The sequence below is a fragment of the Neofelis nebulosa genome, chromosome 7 (genome assembly GCF_028018385.1).
Source record: "Neofelis nebulosa isolate mNeoNeb1 chromosome 7, mNeoNeb1.pri, whole genome shotgun sequence".
NCBI classification, from domain to species: Eukaryota; Metazoa; Chordata; class Mammalia; order Carnivora; family Felidae; genus Neofelis; species Neofelis nebulosa.
In genome coordinates, this window is record NC_080788.1 from 72,209,734 (window position 1) to 72,226,133 (window position 16,400).

The following is a 16,400-nucleotide window of genomic DNA, read 5'->3' on the forward strand; positions in this document are numbered from 1 at the left end:
TATTGGGGCTGCCTGGGCACTCAGTCTGTTAAGCATCTGACTTCGGCTCAGGTCATGATCTCAAGGTTCATGAGTTTGAGCCCCATCTGTGCTACAGCTCAGAGCCTGGAGCCTGCTTCAGATTCTGTGTCTCCCTCTCTCTCTGACCCTCTCCTGATCATGTTCTGTTTCTCTCTCTCTCTCTCTCGCTCTCTCTCAAAAATAAATAAACAAAAATTTTATTAAAAATATTTTTAAAAAGTAATCACATTAAAAATATGATCAGGACACCTGATCTCATATAGGACTTGAATGCTGTTACTGGGTGGGCAGGGCATTTCAAAGTAAACTTTGTATGTTAAAATAGTGGACTTGGGGGCATCTTTTAATGGCTTATAGGAACAATGAAACAAAACATGGGAATTAGGATGGTCCCAGGAGGACTGGAATACTTGGCCACCATGTTAGAGTAATCTAAGATGGGTGGAAATGGTATAAAATTGTATAAATTTGCACTCTGGAGTCCAACAGATCTGTGTTTAAATTCAACTTTGCTATTGATGGGCTGTGTGACCTAGGCCACAGAAAAAAATAAGATAAATAATCTCATAAACCCTGAATGGCATAAGAGACCGGCCCTTGAGTCTGCATAAGACCAGATGATGCTGATATGGTAACAGGGCCAGTCAGGGTCCTCTATTTGAAAAGTTTCACCCGGTATATTGTACTCATAACAATCCCTGACTCAACACATCTTAATAAATGAAACAAACTATTGGAAGAAGAGCCCCTTGCTCTAGCTGAGCTTTGAAATTCATAGTATGTGTTATAGTAGTTGGATGTCAGATTCTTCAAGATTACGTCTCTAAGCCTCCAATACCATGTATACCCTTTAATTTCTCCCATTTGTAGAGTCCAACGATGAGTTTCATGAATAAATCCTGCCCCTCCGTGGAGATGGATCTACGTCGGAGAGATGGCACAGTAAAGAAAGCAGGCTCGAAATCCTTCTACTTGAGTTTAAATACACGCTCTACACTTACAAACTGTGTAACCTTGGCTAAAAAAAATTCACTGCTCTAAGCTTTAGTTGCCTTATCTGTAAAATGGGGGATAATAACAGCATCCACTTTTGATGGGTTGCATTGACATTTAAACGAGATCATGTATATAAAGCATTTAGCACACCTCCTGGTACAGAGCAAGCATTTAAACAATGTTAGCTATAATCTCCAACAAGTGGTTTTTACTTTGTTATGAGAGAGTTGGCTTTCATCAATGACACTTTGCTTGAAAAGTATGTATTGGGGATCAAATTGCCTATCTGATGATTAGTCAGGCTGGTATATAGTTAGAAGAACCTTAACCCCCAAAATGCTTTTGCCTTAGCTAGAATCCCGATGAACCCACATCCCTATCTTGGGAGCAATGTTAGACCAGAGTAGCTGGGGATAAACTTTGTAACCCTTTGTGTGGCACTCATGGTCTCAGGGGCCTATCTTGTTTGACATCATCTAGCTCACTGACCTAAAAGGATGTGGCCTGGGAATGCAAGCTGGTGCAGCCACTCTGGAAGACAGTATGGAGGTTCCTCAACAAACTAAAAATAGAACTATCCTACGACCCAGCAATTGCACTACTAGGCATGTATCCAAGGGATACAGGTGTGCTGTTTCGAAGGGACACATGCACCCCCATGTTCATAGCAGCACTATCAATAATAGCTAAATTATGGAAAGAGCCCAAATGTCCATCAATGGATGAATGAATAAAGAAGATGTGGTATATATATGTATATATATAATGGAGTATTACTCGGCAATCAAAAAGAATGAAATCTTGCCATTTGCAACTATGTGGATGGAACTGGAGGGTATTACACTAAGTGAAATTAGTCAGGCAGAGAAAGACAAATATTGTGACTTCACTCATATGAGGACTTTAAGAGACAAAACAGATGAACGTAAGGGAAGCGAAACAAAAATAATATAAAAACCAGGAGGGGGACAAAACAGAAGAGACTCATAAATATGGAGAACAAACTGAGGGCTACTGGAGGGGTTGTGGGAGGGGGGATGGGCTAAATGGGTAAGGGGCACTAAGGAATCTCTTCCTGAAATCATTGTTGCACTATATGCTAACTAATTTGGATGTAAATTTAAAAAAATAAAATGTAAAAAAATAAAAAAATAAAAATAAAAATGCAACAGATTTTTGTATATTGAAAAAATAAAATAAAATAAAAAAATAAAAGGATGTGGCCTTGGAACTATCAAGGCACACTTAAGGACTACCAGAGCATACTTTTCTAAATGTGCCTAGAATTCCTTAAGACTGTCCCAGGCTCTGGGGCTCACAACTATAACAGCACTCTGATGTTTATAGTACAGCTAGTCTTCCTGTTTTATGGATTAAGATACTGGCATTCAAAGTGATTAAGGGATTTACGATTACCAAAACAGTAATTGATTTGGGGCTCGAACCCAAGTTACTGATTCCAATTCAATGTGCTTTCAAGCTGTACCTTTTTTCCATCATTCTAATCACAAATACAGATGATTATATCTTGAATCATCAACTATAACAATAATATCATGAACATCTATCTCTGAGGAAAAAAAGACTATAATCTCATGGCTAATGACATATACTTTATCCCTGCATATATGTATTTTTTTTGTATTGCTAGTACCTGTGATAAATTCACACTTTTCCACCTATAGCCCCTTGATCCCAAAGGCTAGCCAGTATTTCGAATATAAATAGCCTGTGGCCCTGAAAGAGTGTTAGGACTTTCCTGACTATAGACCTAAACCATGATGCTTGTTCAAGCCATCCACTTGATTCTTAGGTAAAGATATGTCACATGGAAACTGCTCTCACAAAAGACTTTCCTCTTCATTATCCAGACTGTGCCACATTCCTTGGCTCTTTGCACTTTACAAAGAAGGGTTTGAATTACATGATTTCTAAAATCTCTTCATTCCATGATTCTATTAAATAATCTTTCTGTGCAGTATTTCACTCTTCTGGTTGGACACTGTTGCTTCTACAGTCCAGACCATCTGGGTAAATAAGGATACATGGTTTTGTAGCTAGTAGGATCTTTCACCCTCCCTTTTTTTTTTTTTTCCATTTTTAACCCTTTGCTGCCTTCAACTTTCCAGGTGTCCAAAGCATCATACATGTCGTGTATTTGACAGAGAAAACATTGGGACAAGAAACCAGTTACGTTTCTATTTCAGCAGTTCAAAATCACATATGAGTCAAGTGAAGAAGAAAGATAAGGGGAAAACAAGCCTAAATGACTTCAAAGCTTTGTGTCTAGGAAAAAGGGCAAATGAGAGTGTCAACGAAGCCTGATGAGTCTGAAGTCATGATAGGGGTACATCCAAGTAGAGGTGAAGAATGCTGAAAAAAACAATAGTCTAGAACCCAGGTGAGTTATTACGACTTTAGATGGAGGTGAGCTTTCTGAAGAGGAACATAAAACAAGGTAAGAGAGGAACATGGGCAATCTATAATGAGGCACAGGAGACAAAGGACTCAGGTAGTCCAATGCATTTACTGGTACATCAGCCCACATGCTCAATCCTATTCAGTCCCTGAGTCAGTCTTGAAAAGATGTGAGCAATAGTAGAAATCCCTCCCTCACTCACAAAGGAGGTTGAAAGAAGAGCATAGAGGGAACTAGTAGGGGGAATATCTAAAACACCTTGCCTCTGGGGCGCCTGGGCGGCTCAGTTGGTTGAGCGTCAGATTTCAGATCAGGTTGGTTGTGATCTTGCAGTTTGTGGGTTCGAGCCCCGTGTTGGGCTCTGTGCTGAGAAGTTCAGAGCCTGGAGCCTGCTTCAGATTCTGCATCTCTCTCTCTGTCCCTTCCCCGCTCGTGCTTTGTCTCTCAAAAATAAAGAAACGTTAAAAAAATAAAAAAAAATAAAAAAAACCAAAACACCTTGCCTATCATCTGATGTACCAAAGGTAAGAATCCTGGGCCTCTATACACTCACCAGACTGTAGCCTAATCCCTGGATGGCCATGATTGCCCACTCTGTGTGAATGTTTTCCAGCCTAATTCCTGTTTCTCCTTCCTCTTCTGTTCTGGGGTTGCAATACTACCTTGAATCTCAGACCACTTGGCTAGGGCCCCAACCTGTTACTTGCCCTATATCAGTCCTCTCTCACTGAAGAGTGGACTGTTGACTGGTGTCCTGCTACAAATCAGAGGCCTCCTTCTGTCTTCTCACTCTATCCCTAGTTTAAAAACTAAATAATGAGGGGCACCTGAGTGGCTCAGTCGGTTGAGCATCTGGCTTTAGCTCAGGTCATGATCTCACGTCCATGGGTTTGAGCCCTGCATCGGGCTCTGTGCTGACAGCTCAGAGTCTGGAGGCTGCTTTGGATTCTGCATATCTCTCTCTCTCTCTGTCCCTCCCCTGCTCATGCTCTGTCTCCGTCTCTCAAAAATTTTTTTAAAAAGTTAAAAAATAAACCCTAAAAACTAAATAATGAGAGCTAGAGACTTCTATAACTAATTACCTCCATCTGTATACTTTTGGACCCTCAAGTTGTCACCTCCACCTGGGATGGAGCCATTCCTTTGGACAATATTATTTGGTTTTTCTGGATACCTGTTTGGATTGGTGAAATAAGAGAAGGCCCAGGAGAGTGTGCTCTCTGGAGCCAGGGGAGGAGAAATTTTTTAGGGTAAGAGTCAGTTTTCAAGCCAGTTGACACCTGCAGAAAGATGAAGGAGAATGAGGATGGCCTTAGATTATTTGGTGAGAAGTAGGTCATGGTGACGACGAGGCAGGGTAGTTTCAGTACTGTGGTGGAGATAGGAACCAAATTACAGGGGATTTTTGAAAACTTTTTGTATTAGAGAAACTCAGACGAGAATCATTCAACAATGATGAAACCTTTATTTAAGGCTGTTTTTGCCTCCAAACCACAAAGAACATGTTCATAGAAGTTAATCTTAAAGACTGCATATTCATAGTGTCTCAGTACCTTCAATTTCCTTCTTTCCTGGTTCTTCAATTTTTCTTCCCTTTTCTCAAATACATCCTATATATCCCTCCTCATTTTCATCTATGCTCCGAAACAGAGATATAGGGGAAAAAAGAACTCAATAATGAAATCTCAAAAAAATAAACAAAGCATGTGAACACCTCTAGGCCAGGATGAAGAAACGTAGAAAGGAGTCTCCTTTATCTCACCCTTAGGAATATGAGAATCTTAACAAACAATGGTAATAGAAAATTGACCTATACAAAGAACTGGCCCTTCTTTGCCCTGAGCTGCTCAGGGGTCAGAAATGGAAATACCAGGCAGGAAAGACTTAGAGGAGTTGTGGAGGGAGGGAATATACAATTAAGTGAAAGCTATTGTCTTCAGAAAAGCTCCAGAGTAAAAGATGGGCTGGTAACAGCAGCAGAATTTTCTAAAGAACCCTCTGGAATACTGACTTCCCCTTTGCCATAGAGACACAGGGCACTACATGACCCATGTGCTTCTTTTCTCTGACTGGAGTGCCTTCCTCCTGCTCTGACTGGTGAGTTTCCAAGTAGTCGTCAAAATCCAACCCCAACTATACCCATTTGATGATGCCTTCCTTAACAGGAGCCTTCCCTGGGCAGAGTTCACTCCTCCAGGGTCTGGGCTGTCATACCTCTAAGTGCCCGGTGTGAGAGCGACAAGGTAAGTGTCCATACCCCTAAGTCCACTACAAAACCTGCATTAGTTTACAAGTCTACCTGCTGGTCAGGACCTCTCTGATCTTTGTATCCTTAGAGCCTCATTTAGTGCTGGCACCTAGTAGGTGATTGATCACTGTGTGGGAGAAGGGAGAAAAGAAAGAAGGGGGGAAAGAAAAGGAAGGAAGAGCAGGGTGGAAGAAGGAAGAGAGGAAGCGTCTGATTTAACTTTGCCTGGCCAAAAAAAAAAAAAAGGGAAATGGATTTTTAAAACTCTAGAGAAAAGGGAAAGAAAGGGGGAAAACCACTTTTCTGAGTCTTCTCTGCCACTCACTTTTCTCTCTGCCACTTCCTCTCACAACTTAGCAGCTCACACCATAGCTGTCCTGTTGTCATTCCTGATCCTTGACTACACCCCAAAGGGAAGGAAAGAAGGCAGTCAGGCTTCTGGCTTCTTCCACCCCACCCCTCAAACCTCATGCCATCCCTTCCCCACTCCAGGCGCCTGGCTCCTTCACCTCCGCCCTCCTCATCTTCCCCACACACAGCACTCGCGCCTCATCAGCCGGCACCCTGTGCAGCGCCAGGTCCAGGCAAGGACTTCCGCCTCAGAATGAAAACCCAGAGGCTCTTAGGGGCTGCAGGCTGAGGCAATGCTGGACTGAGCCTGCAAGTTACCTGAGAAAGAATATAGTTCATGGTTGGCCTTTCCACATTTTTCATCTTGATCCATGGGTCAGAATCATCATTTTTCTGACTCTCCTCTCTTGGCCCCTACACATTGGCTACTGGAGCGTCTTGACTGTCTTCCCAGCCAAACGCACTTTCCCCACCAAGAATGGTGTCAGGGTCCCTAAACCTTGTGGAGTTGTTCCTGGGCCTCCTCTCCTTCCCTTCTCCAACAGCGTTTTCCAGGAATTCTGGAGCCACCTTTTCCTCAGTGAAGACCATATATACAAAAGCGGTTTGTGAGTTGTAAAACACTGTGCTGGAATAAGATGCTATCATGAATCAAGCCTTCTCTTTCTCCCCCCATAATCTCTGTCCTTCTCTCATGACGTTTCTCATCCCTTCCTCCCTCCATGCACCTCCACTCCCCACTCACCCAGCAGGTTTTGTTTGGTGCCGTGTGGGAACCAAAGCTACGTGCTGCACAGTGGGCAGGGTCAGGATGCAGGCAGGCATCTCAGCCCGAGGCCTTGGCAGAGTTCCCAGGCAGAGCCATCGGCCCAGGCCGGGAGAGTAAGCATGGATAAGGTGGGAGAGGGCGTAAGTACGGTGGCTGTAGCCCCCCAGCACCAGAAGCTCTCCCTGCAGCGCAGCCCCTGCGGCCCCCACATGGGGGGAGGGCAAGGGTGCCAGGTGAGTCCAGCTATCAGTCCTTGGTTCATAGGCCTCGAAGCTCAGCAGGTCCCCAGTCTCACCTAGCCCACCCGCGACATACAGCCGTCCACCCAGAGCGGCCATGACGTGGCCAGCCCGAGGTACCCCCATAGCGCTCAGAAGCACCCCTGGCTTCTCAAGTTTGGGGTCATAGTGCAGCAATGAGGCCAGGTATTGGCCAGCCCCGCTGCAGCCACCGCTCACGTACAATCGGCCCTCCAGAACCGCAGCTGCGTGGGCAAAGCGTGGTGCTGGAAGAGCAGGTGCCGGCCTAAGGGAGAACAGGGCACACGATCAGGCAAAAATCCTCTTCAACTCTCCTCCTCCGAGTCCTCTAGGCTTCCCCTGATGTCTAGAAACAGCCCCTTCCCTGCTCACCTCCAGACATTGAGCTCGGGGTGATAGGTCTCCACAGAGTTGAGGGCGACGCCACCGTTTCGGCCGCCCAGGGCATAAAGTAGTCCGTCCAGCGCCACCAGGGGAAAAAAGCTCCGAGCCTGGCACAAAGGCGCCATCTCCTCCCAGTCTTCTTGACTGGGGCCCCACCTGGACACAGCGGGACCAAAGAAGAGTGACCCCGGGCCCCCGTGGCTGGCTGGGCCAACAATTCCCCCTCAGCTGCCCACCTCGGGGACTGCTATTCCGTGGGGCCCCTACCTGAGAGTCGAAGCCAGGGTGTTGGAGTGGCTGTAGAAATCCTGTCCCCCACACACGTAGAGCTCACTTCCTGCGAGGCTCGCAGCCCCGTGCCGGAAGCGCCCCGGGGCAGGCAGGGCAGGCAGCCGCCCCCACTCCACGGTTCGCACCAGTCCCGTGCCGCAGCAGAAGGCGCGCGCCCACCACACTCCTCGCGACGGCTGTCTTATGGCCATGTCTGCTCTGAGCCCGTCCCCGCCGATCACTACCAGTGCCTGGTCGGGCTCCCTGCGCCGCTCTTGACCTGGAACGGCAGCCTCTACCAGGAGCTGATGCAGCAAGTCTCCGGTCAGGGGTGGAGGCAGCCCCGCGGCCCGCACCCTCCTCAGCTCTCTGGTGGACATGCGGCCGAAGCGAACACATCGAAGCAGGGCCTTGGCCTCTGACTCTTGGGTCTCGGGGTTGGCAGCTAACCAACGCCACGCAGCCATGAAGGCCTCGAACTCCTCTTGCACGTGTAGTTCGTCACTATCCAGGAGCTCAGCCAGGCAGGCAGCCGGCAGAGAAGGGAAAGTGGGGCACAAAGCCACAGCAGGCAGGTGGGTGAGGAGGTAGCGACGGGCTTTGCTCCAGAGCCTCTCTAAGCCCGGGGCTTCCGTTATGGGGAACAGGGCCAGGCAACGTGCGGGGCTGAGGCCCCGTGCCAAGGCTCTCTGGCACAGAGCAAGGCAGGAAGAGCTCTGGTACTGGAGAGCAGCCTGGGCAGCTCTCAGCAGTCCTGGCCACCTTGCCCGCACAACCCCGGAGTAGGCGAAGGAGACGAGGAGTCGCAGGTCCTGGGCAGAGATAGTGTGCAGAGACACCTCTGTGCCCTGGGATTCCCTCATCCCACTCAGGAGCATGGCACCAAAGAACTCGCTGCCACAGGCCAGGGCTGCTCGGTGCACTGCAAGGAGAAGCAGAGGGGAATCCAGAGTGTTGCTGATTGCCAGGCACCCTGCTGACTCCACGTCCCGACTTTGGGCCAACCACCAGAGGCCACAGGCTAAACCATGGTGTGCATCAGAATACCGTGCGGTACTTGTTAAACTACGGGTTTCAGGGACCCACCCCCAGAGATTCTGATTCAGTAGGTCTGGATGGAGACCCTAGGAATTTGTATTTCAACATTTTCAAGCACCCTGCATGATTCTCATGTTAGTGGCCTGAAGATACTGTGATAAAAATTGCTTTAGTTTTTTGATCCAGGTCAATTAGAAAAAGAGTCTTGACTGATCAAGTTGAGTAGATGCTATAGACAGCTTTTGCTAAAAGGGGGCACAAAATAAACTGCAAAGACCAATGGTGCAAATTACATAGGTCCCTATCATGCACACACAAAAAAGTTCTTTCCTTTACAATTGTAAGAGCCACTGACATCGGCCAGGATTTTACTTAGAAAATGGTACCACACGGGGTGTTTGGGTGGCTCAGTCAGTTTAGCGCCCCACTTTGGCTCAGGTCATGATCTCACAGTTCATGGGTTCGAGCCCTGCATCAGGCTCTGTGCTGACAGCTCAGAGCTTGAAGTCTGCTTCAGATTCTGGGTCTCCCTCTCTCTCTGGCTCTCCCCTACTCATGCTCTGTCTCTCTCAAAAATAAATAAATGTTAAAAATTTTGCTTAAAAAAAAAATGGTACCACACTTACGAATCTCTGTGACCTAACCTAATCTAACTGCCATCTCCTGCTTAAGATTTCCCATGTGCAGCTTTTCTCTGCACACCCCATCTTCATCTCAGTACATTTCAGGTAATCGTGACATTTTAAGCTGGAAACCTTCAAAATCATCCAGTTCGATTGCTCCTTTTAACAGAAGGAAACTGAAAGAGAGGAAGTGATTTATTTTCTATTCCATGTAATGGCTGCCCGAGCAGATCTTCATCCCCCAATGCCACTGATGTCAGGCTGCAGTGAACATACTTGTGTATCGGTACCCTTCTTACCTGCATGGCCCTCACGCCACTGAAACTATTCTGTTACCAGATGCCATTAAATATAAATGTAAATAAATGCTTTCTAATGTAATGCAATTTGAGATACTTGGCACCAGGCATGGAGTATTCTGACTAAACTGTTGAACCTAAATCTAATTGAACCCTTAGATCTAAATTCAAATTTATAGGAAATTGAGAAGCTAAAGGAACAAGCTAAACAAAACCATAATGGAAAACACACACAAATCTAGAAAATGGAGCATTCTATAAGATAACTAATCTTATTTCTTCAGTAAGTCAAGTCATAAAAAAGGAGAGGACTGTACAGTAAAGGAAGCTTAAAAGACATGTATCTGAGTACAGCATAGTCCTTGATTGACTCCTGGGTTGGATAAGCCAGCTCTACAAGACATTTTTTGGACACGTGGGAAAATTTCAACTTGGACGAGGTGATACTAAGGAATTATTGTTAATTTTGTTAGACATGAGTAAGGTATTGTGGTTATATGTCCTCTTTTAAAGAGACATGTACCCAAGTATTTGTAAGGGAAATGTCACAGATTTACTTTAAACTTCAGTGATAAGTAAAATAAAGAGATGAGACAAATATCATAAAATGTTAATTGTTAAGTCTGAGATATGGGTGTTTGAGTGTTCATGTTAATATTTTCTTGGGGCGCCTGGGTGGCTCAGTCAGTGAAGCATCCGACTCTTGATTTCAGCTCAGGTCATGATCTCACAGTTTGTGGGTTTGAGCCTTGTGTTGCAGAGTCTGCTTGGGATTTTCTCTCTCTCTCTCCCTCTCTCTCTTTCTCTCTCTCTGCTACTCCTCTGCTTGTGTTCTCTCTCGCTCTCTCAAAATAAATAAACTTAAAAAATATTTTCTTAATTTGCTATGTGTTTGAAATGCTTCATAATAAAAAAGGGAGAAAATGCTGCCAGAAGTCCTCTTAGGCAGGTACCAGGGCCAAACACCCAGTGAAGCTATGAACATGAGGCTGCTTTGACCGACTGTGGCACGTTTGCCTCTCTCAAAGGACATGTGATGTTAATGTGGCTTTCCATTGTCTTTTTAAAAAAAATCTTAAATGTTTATTTTTGAGAGAGAGAGAGAGAGAGAGAGAGAGAGCAGGGGAGGGGCAGAGAAAGAGGGAGACAGAGTATCTGAAGCAGGTTTTGTGTTGAGAGCAGAAAGCCCAATGTAGGGCTTGAACTGACAAACCATAAGATCATGACCTGAGCTGAAGTCAGATGCTTAACCCCCTGAGTCATCCAGGTGCTCCTCCATTGTCATTTTAAGCAGCAGGTAGTGCCTACATGCTTCCCAAATGGTAACTATCAGTGACAGTTTTCAGATACATATTGCCTGAGAAAACCTGCATTCCTTGAAGCAGGTAAGCCATTTCATTTTCCATGTAATCAACCAACCTATAGCTCAGAGTCACTGTGAAAGGGTCACAACTACTTACATTCTCCCTCCTCCTCATCATTATTCCCTAGAATTTTAAGTGACAGGTTTCCACCATTACGTTGGAATGTTTCTTAGGAAAATGAAGGCAAGGATAGAAGTATGTTTAAATTTGAAACCCTAGTGAGAATTTTATAACTATGAAATTTTATTTTATCTATTTTTTAAATAATTTATTATTGTTTATTTATTTTTGAGAGGGACAGAGTGTGAGCAGGGGAGGGGCAGAGAGAGAGGAAGACATAGAATCCGAAGCAGGCTCCAGGCTTGGAGCTGTCAGCACAGAGCTTGATGTGGGGCTCGAACTCACCACAAGATCATGACGAGCCAAAGTCGGATGCTTAACCGACTGAGCCACCCAAGTGCCCCATAACTATGAAATTTTAAATCCCCCCTCAATCTACTACTATCAGAAATAATAACAAACACTTTAGAGACCTGCTATGGATTGAATGTTTATGTCTTCCTCCCTCCTTCCTGTGTTGAAGCCCTACTCCCCAGTGTGGTGATATTTGCAGGTGGAGCCTTTGGGAGGTAATTAGGTATGAGAGTAGAACCCTCCTGAATGGAATTACTGCCCTATATAAGAGATATGACTGAGATAATCTCTCCCTCCACCAAGTGAAGAGGATACAGTGAGAAGGTGGCCCTCTGCAAGCCAGGAAGAGAGTCCTAATCATAACCTGACCATACCAGAACCCTGACCTTGGACTTCCAGGCTTCAGAACTGTAAGAAATAAATTTCATCACTGGGTTCTACTCCTGAAACCAATACTACACTGTATGTTAACTAACTTGAATTTAAATAAATACATTTTTCTAAAAAAGAAATAAATTTCTGTTGTCAAGCCACCCAGTCTATGGTATTTTTGTTAATGCAGTTCAAGTTAAGACAGGATGCTTTTTCATCTGGGGGTCCCAGAAACACTGTGGGTTCCAGTCATTCTAATGAGCAGTAGCTATGTGACTTTGGACATGTCTTGAAGTCTGATTTCTTTGTCAATAAAGTATAAAAGCTGAACTAGATACTCTCTAAAGCAATACCTTTTAATTTAACATTTTTATGTGCCTGCATTCCAACTCCATTTGTCAGATCCTGTGTTTTTGGTTTGGTTGCACAGGAGGCAATGCATGGCCTAGTGAAAACAGACTGGGCTAGTGAATACTGGGCTTATATCCTGGTTCTCACCAGTTAACATTTCTGAGTTTAATGTTCTTTCCTTACACCTAGGGATAGTGGCATCCACCTCACTAGTTTTCAGCGAGAATGAAAAGACATGGCGTGTGTAAAAATTCCTGGACCCCAGTACCTCACTCAGTACTGACAGAATCTGAATAACACTCAACTTATTCAACCCTCCTTAGCTTTCCTAGTAATGAGCCTAGTTAACTTCAAAGTGCCAGGTCCTGGTAGCTTTAAGATTATGGCAAAACAAAACCAGACCTTGCTTGTTAGCTGTAGAACCTGTATCTACCATGGAGTCAAGGACACTTAGGTGAGAGGACACACTGTGAGTTATTCCACCATATTCATCTGGCTTTCCTGTGTCCTAAATAAAAGATGCCAAGAAGGGCCTTTGGTTAATTCCCGTTTAAGTCAATCACTTTCTACTTGTTCCCCTGGCTCAGACTGTACTCATGACACCAGCCAACTGGCTGGAAATTCTTTGGTACTGGCCACAGGGAAAGCCACAGGTTGAAGGGTCAGCTTAAGTCTGCCTGGTGTTTCTGGGTAAACAACTCAACTGCTCATGCCTTGCTCTCAGTGGGTCAGGAAAGGCACCAGAGGCCAACCCCAAGGAAATTCTGCCTGCAGCTGGGATCAAAACCACAATGGAAGGGATCAAACTACCTGCAGCTTGCACACACATAAATGAACCTGCAGTAATGTAATGCCAAAAGGCCCTCACCCCGCAGCCTGCAGCCGCCTGCCTCCAGCTCCAGGTCACACCCGATGCCCTCTTGGTATAGGAGCTCGATGCTCCGCAGGTTCTCCCTCAGCTCCTCTGCCTGGCTGAGCTGCTTTTCATCTTCCCTGGCTCTTCCAGCCCCTTTGCATCTCCACTGGGCCACGGCCTTCACCCGGGGCGCTCCCAGGGCCTCTGCCACGACCAGCACATCTCCAGGCCGTGCAGGGCCCAGCACCCCCTCATAGGCAAATGTCAGTACGGCCTCCCAGGCCCCGGCGGCCACGTCCAGGCTGAGGGGGGGTCGTGGACCTCTGCCACCCAGTAGCCTGTCACGGAAGAGGCTGCTAATTGCAGCCAAGATTACCCGATGCACCCCATATACTCGCCCCTCAACTGACACCTCTTCGTCCAACAACAACCTCTGCTCCCGCAGCCGCTGTGCCTCCGCGAAAAACTGGCTGGGATGCTCCTCGCTGCGCAGCTCCTCGGGCTGTGCCGTGTCTTGTTCGTCTTGGTCGTCTTCCTCCTCTTCTTCCTCAAGGGACAAGACTGGAGAGGGAAGGCTCCCTGGGGCCATGGGCCTGGGGACAGGCTCTTCCAAAGGAAAGGGGGGCAAACTGCGATCCTCATCTGGGGAAGGTGGCCAGGAGGGGGTTCTCGGGTCGGGCAAAGGTAGGTCAAGGCGATCCTTCTGGGCGGGAGCAGAGACGCTCCCAGGGTCCGAAGGACGATGTGAGGAGTCCGAGACGCTCATCGTCCAGGTTCGCTGTTTTGCTACAGGTGAACAGAGGGAAGGGGTGGGGGGTTCAGAGCTGGACCCACAGAGGCCGGAGGAACCCCTATCTCTAGCCCGGCGACATGGCAGTCCCTCTCCCTACTTCAAAGCCCACTCCCCACCCCCTTCCCAAGGCTCGAGCAGCTAGGCTATACTGCCCAACACTGGGGTTCACGAAGAGCACCGAAGCGTGCCAGAAGCATGTGTACCGATCCAGTACCCGGGACCGTATGCCACCCGGCTTGCCCCCATCCCACCCGGATAGTCACCCTCCCGAGACACCAGCGTTCCTCCTGGCTCTCCCTTGAACCTTCTCCGCTTCGCTTTGGACCCTGTGACAGAGGAAACTTGCCCCTCAATCGGGTCAGCGGCCCCACCCGACTAATTATAGCCGGCGCTGACCGGCTAGGGGGCTGGGCTCCGGGAGCCCAGACTCTGACACCCAATCCCCCGGGCTCCGTCCCGAGATGACCTCCTCCCCCCTTCCACCTGTAGGTCACGTCCTTGTGCTGAGCGAGGCAAATTCAGAAGCCAGGGAGGATGTGGGGATCGGGTGGAGTGCGCCAGGCCGGAAAGGCTGCGTTCACAAGACGGGTCTGGCGGAGCGGGGGGAGGGAGAAGAGAGTCTGGACTGCGCAGACCCTCCTGAACGTAGGGCCAGAAGAGGGAAGGGTGTGTTTGGAGTCAGATCTAGGCTTTGACTGTTGGTTTTTCTGTGCACGATAAAGCTACCGACCCTGGAGCGAACAATACCTACATGAAATGCACACATAACGCAGTTGAGTCCACCGAGGGCGAGCGGGAAGGGGAAGGGATCAGGGCTACGTACCGTAGGTAATCCACCCCCGGCTCAGAATTTCCTCCCTGTCCCCAGGTGGGGTCGGTGGTGAGCTAGAAAGGCCCAACCCTGTGTGTTCAGGAATTCTGGAGGAGTCTCTCACCTAGATGAGAACAGATCAGTGGAAAGTGGGGTGACCGACGCTGCGGGGACCAAAGTCCTGGACTGGATGGGCCGGGGCGGGGGTGGTGGGGGGGCGAGTAAGCACTCTCACTTAGGTAGGACACCAACAGCCACTCCCTCTGCCCAGGATAACACCTCTTTCCTATCCTGAGACACACCCCGCCCCAAATCTGGGCATTTTTCGCTGCATTTCTAGGTATCCTCGTGGGGGAAGAAACTTAGGGAATGGGACAGCGATGCCACTTCCCTCCCGTCTCCTGGGAAGGTGGGACAGGCCCAGGGGGCTGCTGGGGGTGAATTCTCTGGCCTATAAAAAAAATTGGTCCAGTCTGGATGGATTGACCCAACAAGCTGACTTAACTGGTGAGCAAACGATTATTCCTTAGGACTCTGTGAGAGGGTGGTGTTCACGTGAGGGAGGGGTGAGACTTGACCGGCTCCTCTTTCCTCTCCTCTCAGGTGGCACGCACTTCCTTATTTCGCGCAGCCTGAGTCCAAAGCTTGGTGTTTCCATCAGGATCATCTTCAGTTTCGCCAATGCCTTAGTCATGGCTGTGCACACGGTGGGCTTCACAGAAGTCCTTTCAAACCTGCTCAGGGCAATGCCCATCCCCTCCCTTGATATGCCCTTTTCCCAAGTTGGTTCACCACCAGCCTGTACTTTTTGTGACTCCAGCCTGGGCAAGTCATTTTACTGAGGGCTGATGGGGGGTGGGAGGGAGGGGAGGGTGGGTGATGGGTATTGAAGAGGGCATCTTTTGGGATGAGCACTGGGTGTTGTATGGAAACCAATTTGACAATAAATTTCATATATTAAAAAAAAAATGAATCAGATGGGGGAGCCTGGGTGGCTCAGTCGGTTGAGTGTCCCACTTCGGCTCAGGTCATGAGCTCACACTCCTGAGTTTCCACCCGGTATTGGCTCCGTGCTGATAGCTCAGGGCCTGGAGCCTGCTTCAGATTCCGTGTCTCCCTCTCTCTCTGCCCTCCCCTTGCTCAAGCTCTCTGTAAAAGGAATAAATGTTAATAATTTTTTTTTTTTTAATCAGATGGAAGCATCAAATCAGTCAATAAAGTCTCTCTGACCCACTGCCTCTATGTTCTGCCCTTCCAGGAGCATGGGTGCAGCTGCCTAAGGTGGATCTAGAAAATGAGTTGTTTGGTGGGCATGGTGACCATGACCATCCCTCTGTGCCTGGCAATGGCTAGTGTGGAATGGATGTCTAAGGCAGGGGGCAGGGAGTCAAGGTAGGGGTAAGAACTTTGGGGATGGGGGAGAGAGCTGGACATATCTGGAAGAGGCCAGCGTGGGGAGATGTGGAAGTGTGTGTGTGTGTGTGTGTGTGTGTGTGTGTGCGCGCGCACACACTTGTGTGCATACACGCTCCTGCTGGCAGAGCAGATTCTCAGGGACCCAACCTGAAACTGGACAAATTTGCTGGAACAGACTCCATATACCAACTCTTTAAGGGAAAAACAAGGACGTATTCTAGGGATCTGTTGGGACAAGCACTAGACAAGACTACCAGATGAGAAATGGTATTTCCTGCTCCCAGATAGTTACAATCTTGAGAGCCATCCCTCTGGCAAGGGAAGGGACACTTTGTAGTTTGTGGC

The 16,400-nt window shown here is 47.6% G+C and overlaps 1 protein-coding gene across 3 annotated transcripts; it reads right to left on the minus strand.

Annotated features, from left to right (window-relative positions):
* Positions 1-4,881: 4,881 nt before the first annotated feature.
* KLHL33 (kelch like family member 33) lies at positions 4,882-14,264 on the minus strand. 3 transcript variants are annotated; one of them, XM_058738377.1, is made up of 5 exons: positions 14,105-14,264; positions 13,048-13,821; positions 7,716-8,640; positions 7,437-7,604; positions 4,882-7,329 (listed from the first exon to the last, which is right to left on the minus strand). In XM_058738377.1, the coding sequence occupies exons 2-5, from the start codon at positions 13,799-13,801 to the stop codon at positions 6,777-6,779; spliced, it is 2,400 nt and encodes a 799-aa protein (XP_058594360.1). In that variant the 5' UTR covers positions 13,802-13,821; positions 14,105-14,264; the 3' UTR covers positions 4,882-6,776. The 3 variants fall into 3 exon arrangements, with proteins under 3 accessions (XP_058594360.1, XP_058594361.1, XP_058594362.1); XM_058738378.1 differs by having other exon boundaries at positions 14,092-14,264; XM_058738379.1 differs by having other exon boundaries at positions 14,133-14,262.
* Positions 14,265-16,400: the final 2,136 nt, after the last annotated feature.

Excerpts from the sequence above, each read along its gene's own strand:
- KLHL33 (XM_058738377.1), bottom strand. The coding sequence starts at position 13,801 with ATGAGCGTCTCGGACTCCTCACATCGTCCTTCGGACCCTGGGAGCGTC. Across the intron at positions 7,605-7,715 it reads ACCCTGGCTTCGACTCTCAG|GTGGGGCCCCAGTCAAGAAG; the intron begins GTAGGGGCCCCA and ends CGCTGTGTCCAG. Across the intron at positions 7,330-7,436 it reads CCCGAGCTCAATGTCTGGAG|GCCGGCACCTGCTCTTCCAG; the intron begins GTGAGCAGGGAA and ends GTTCTCCCTTAG.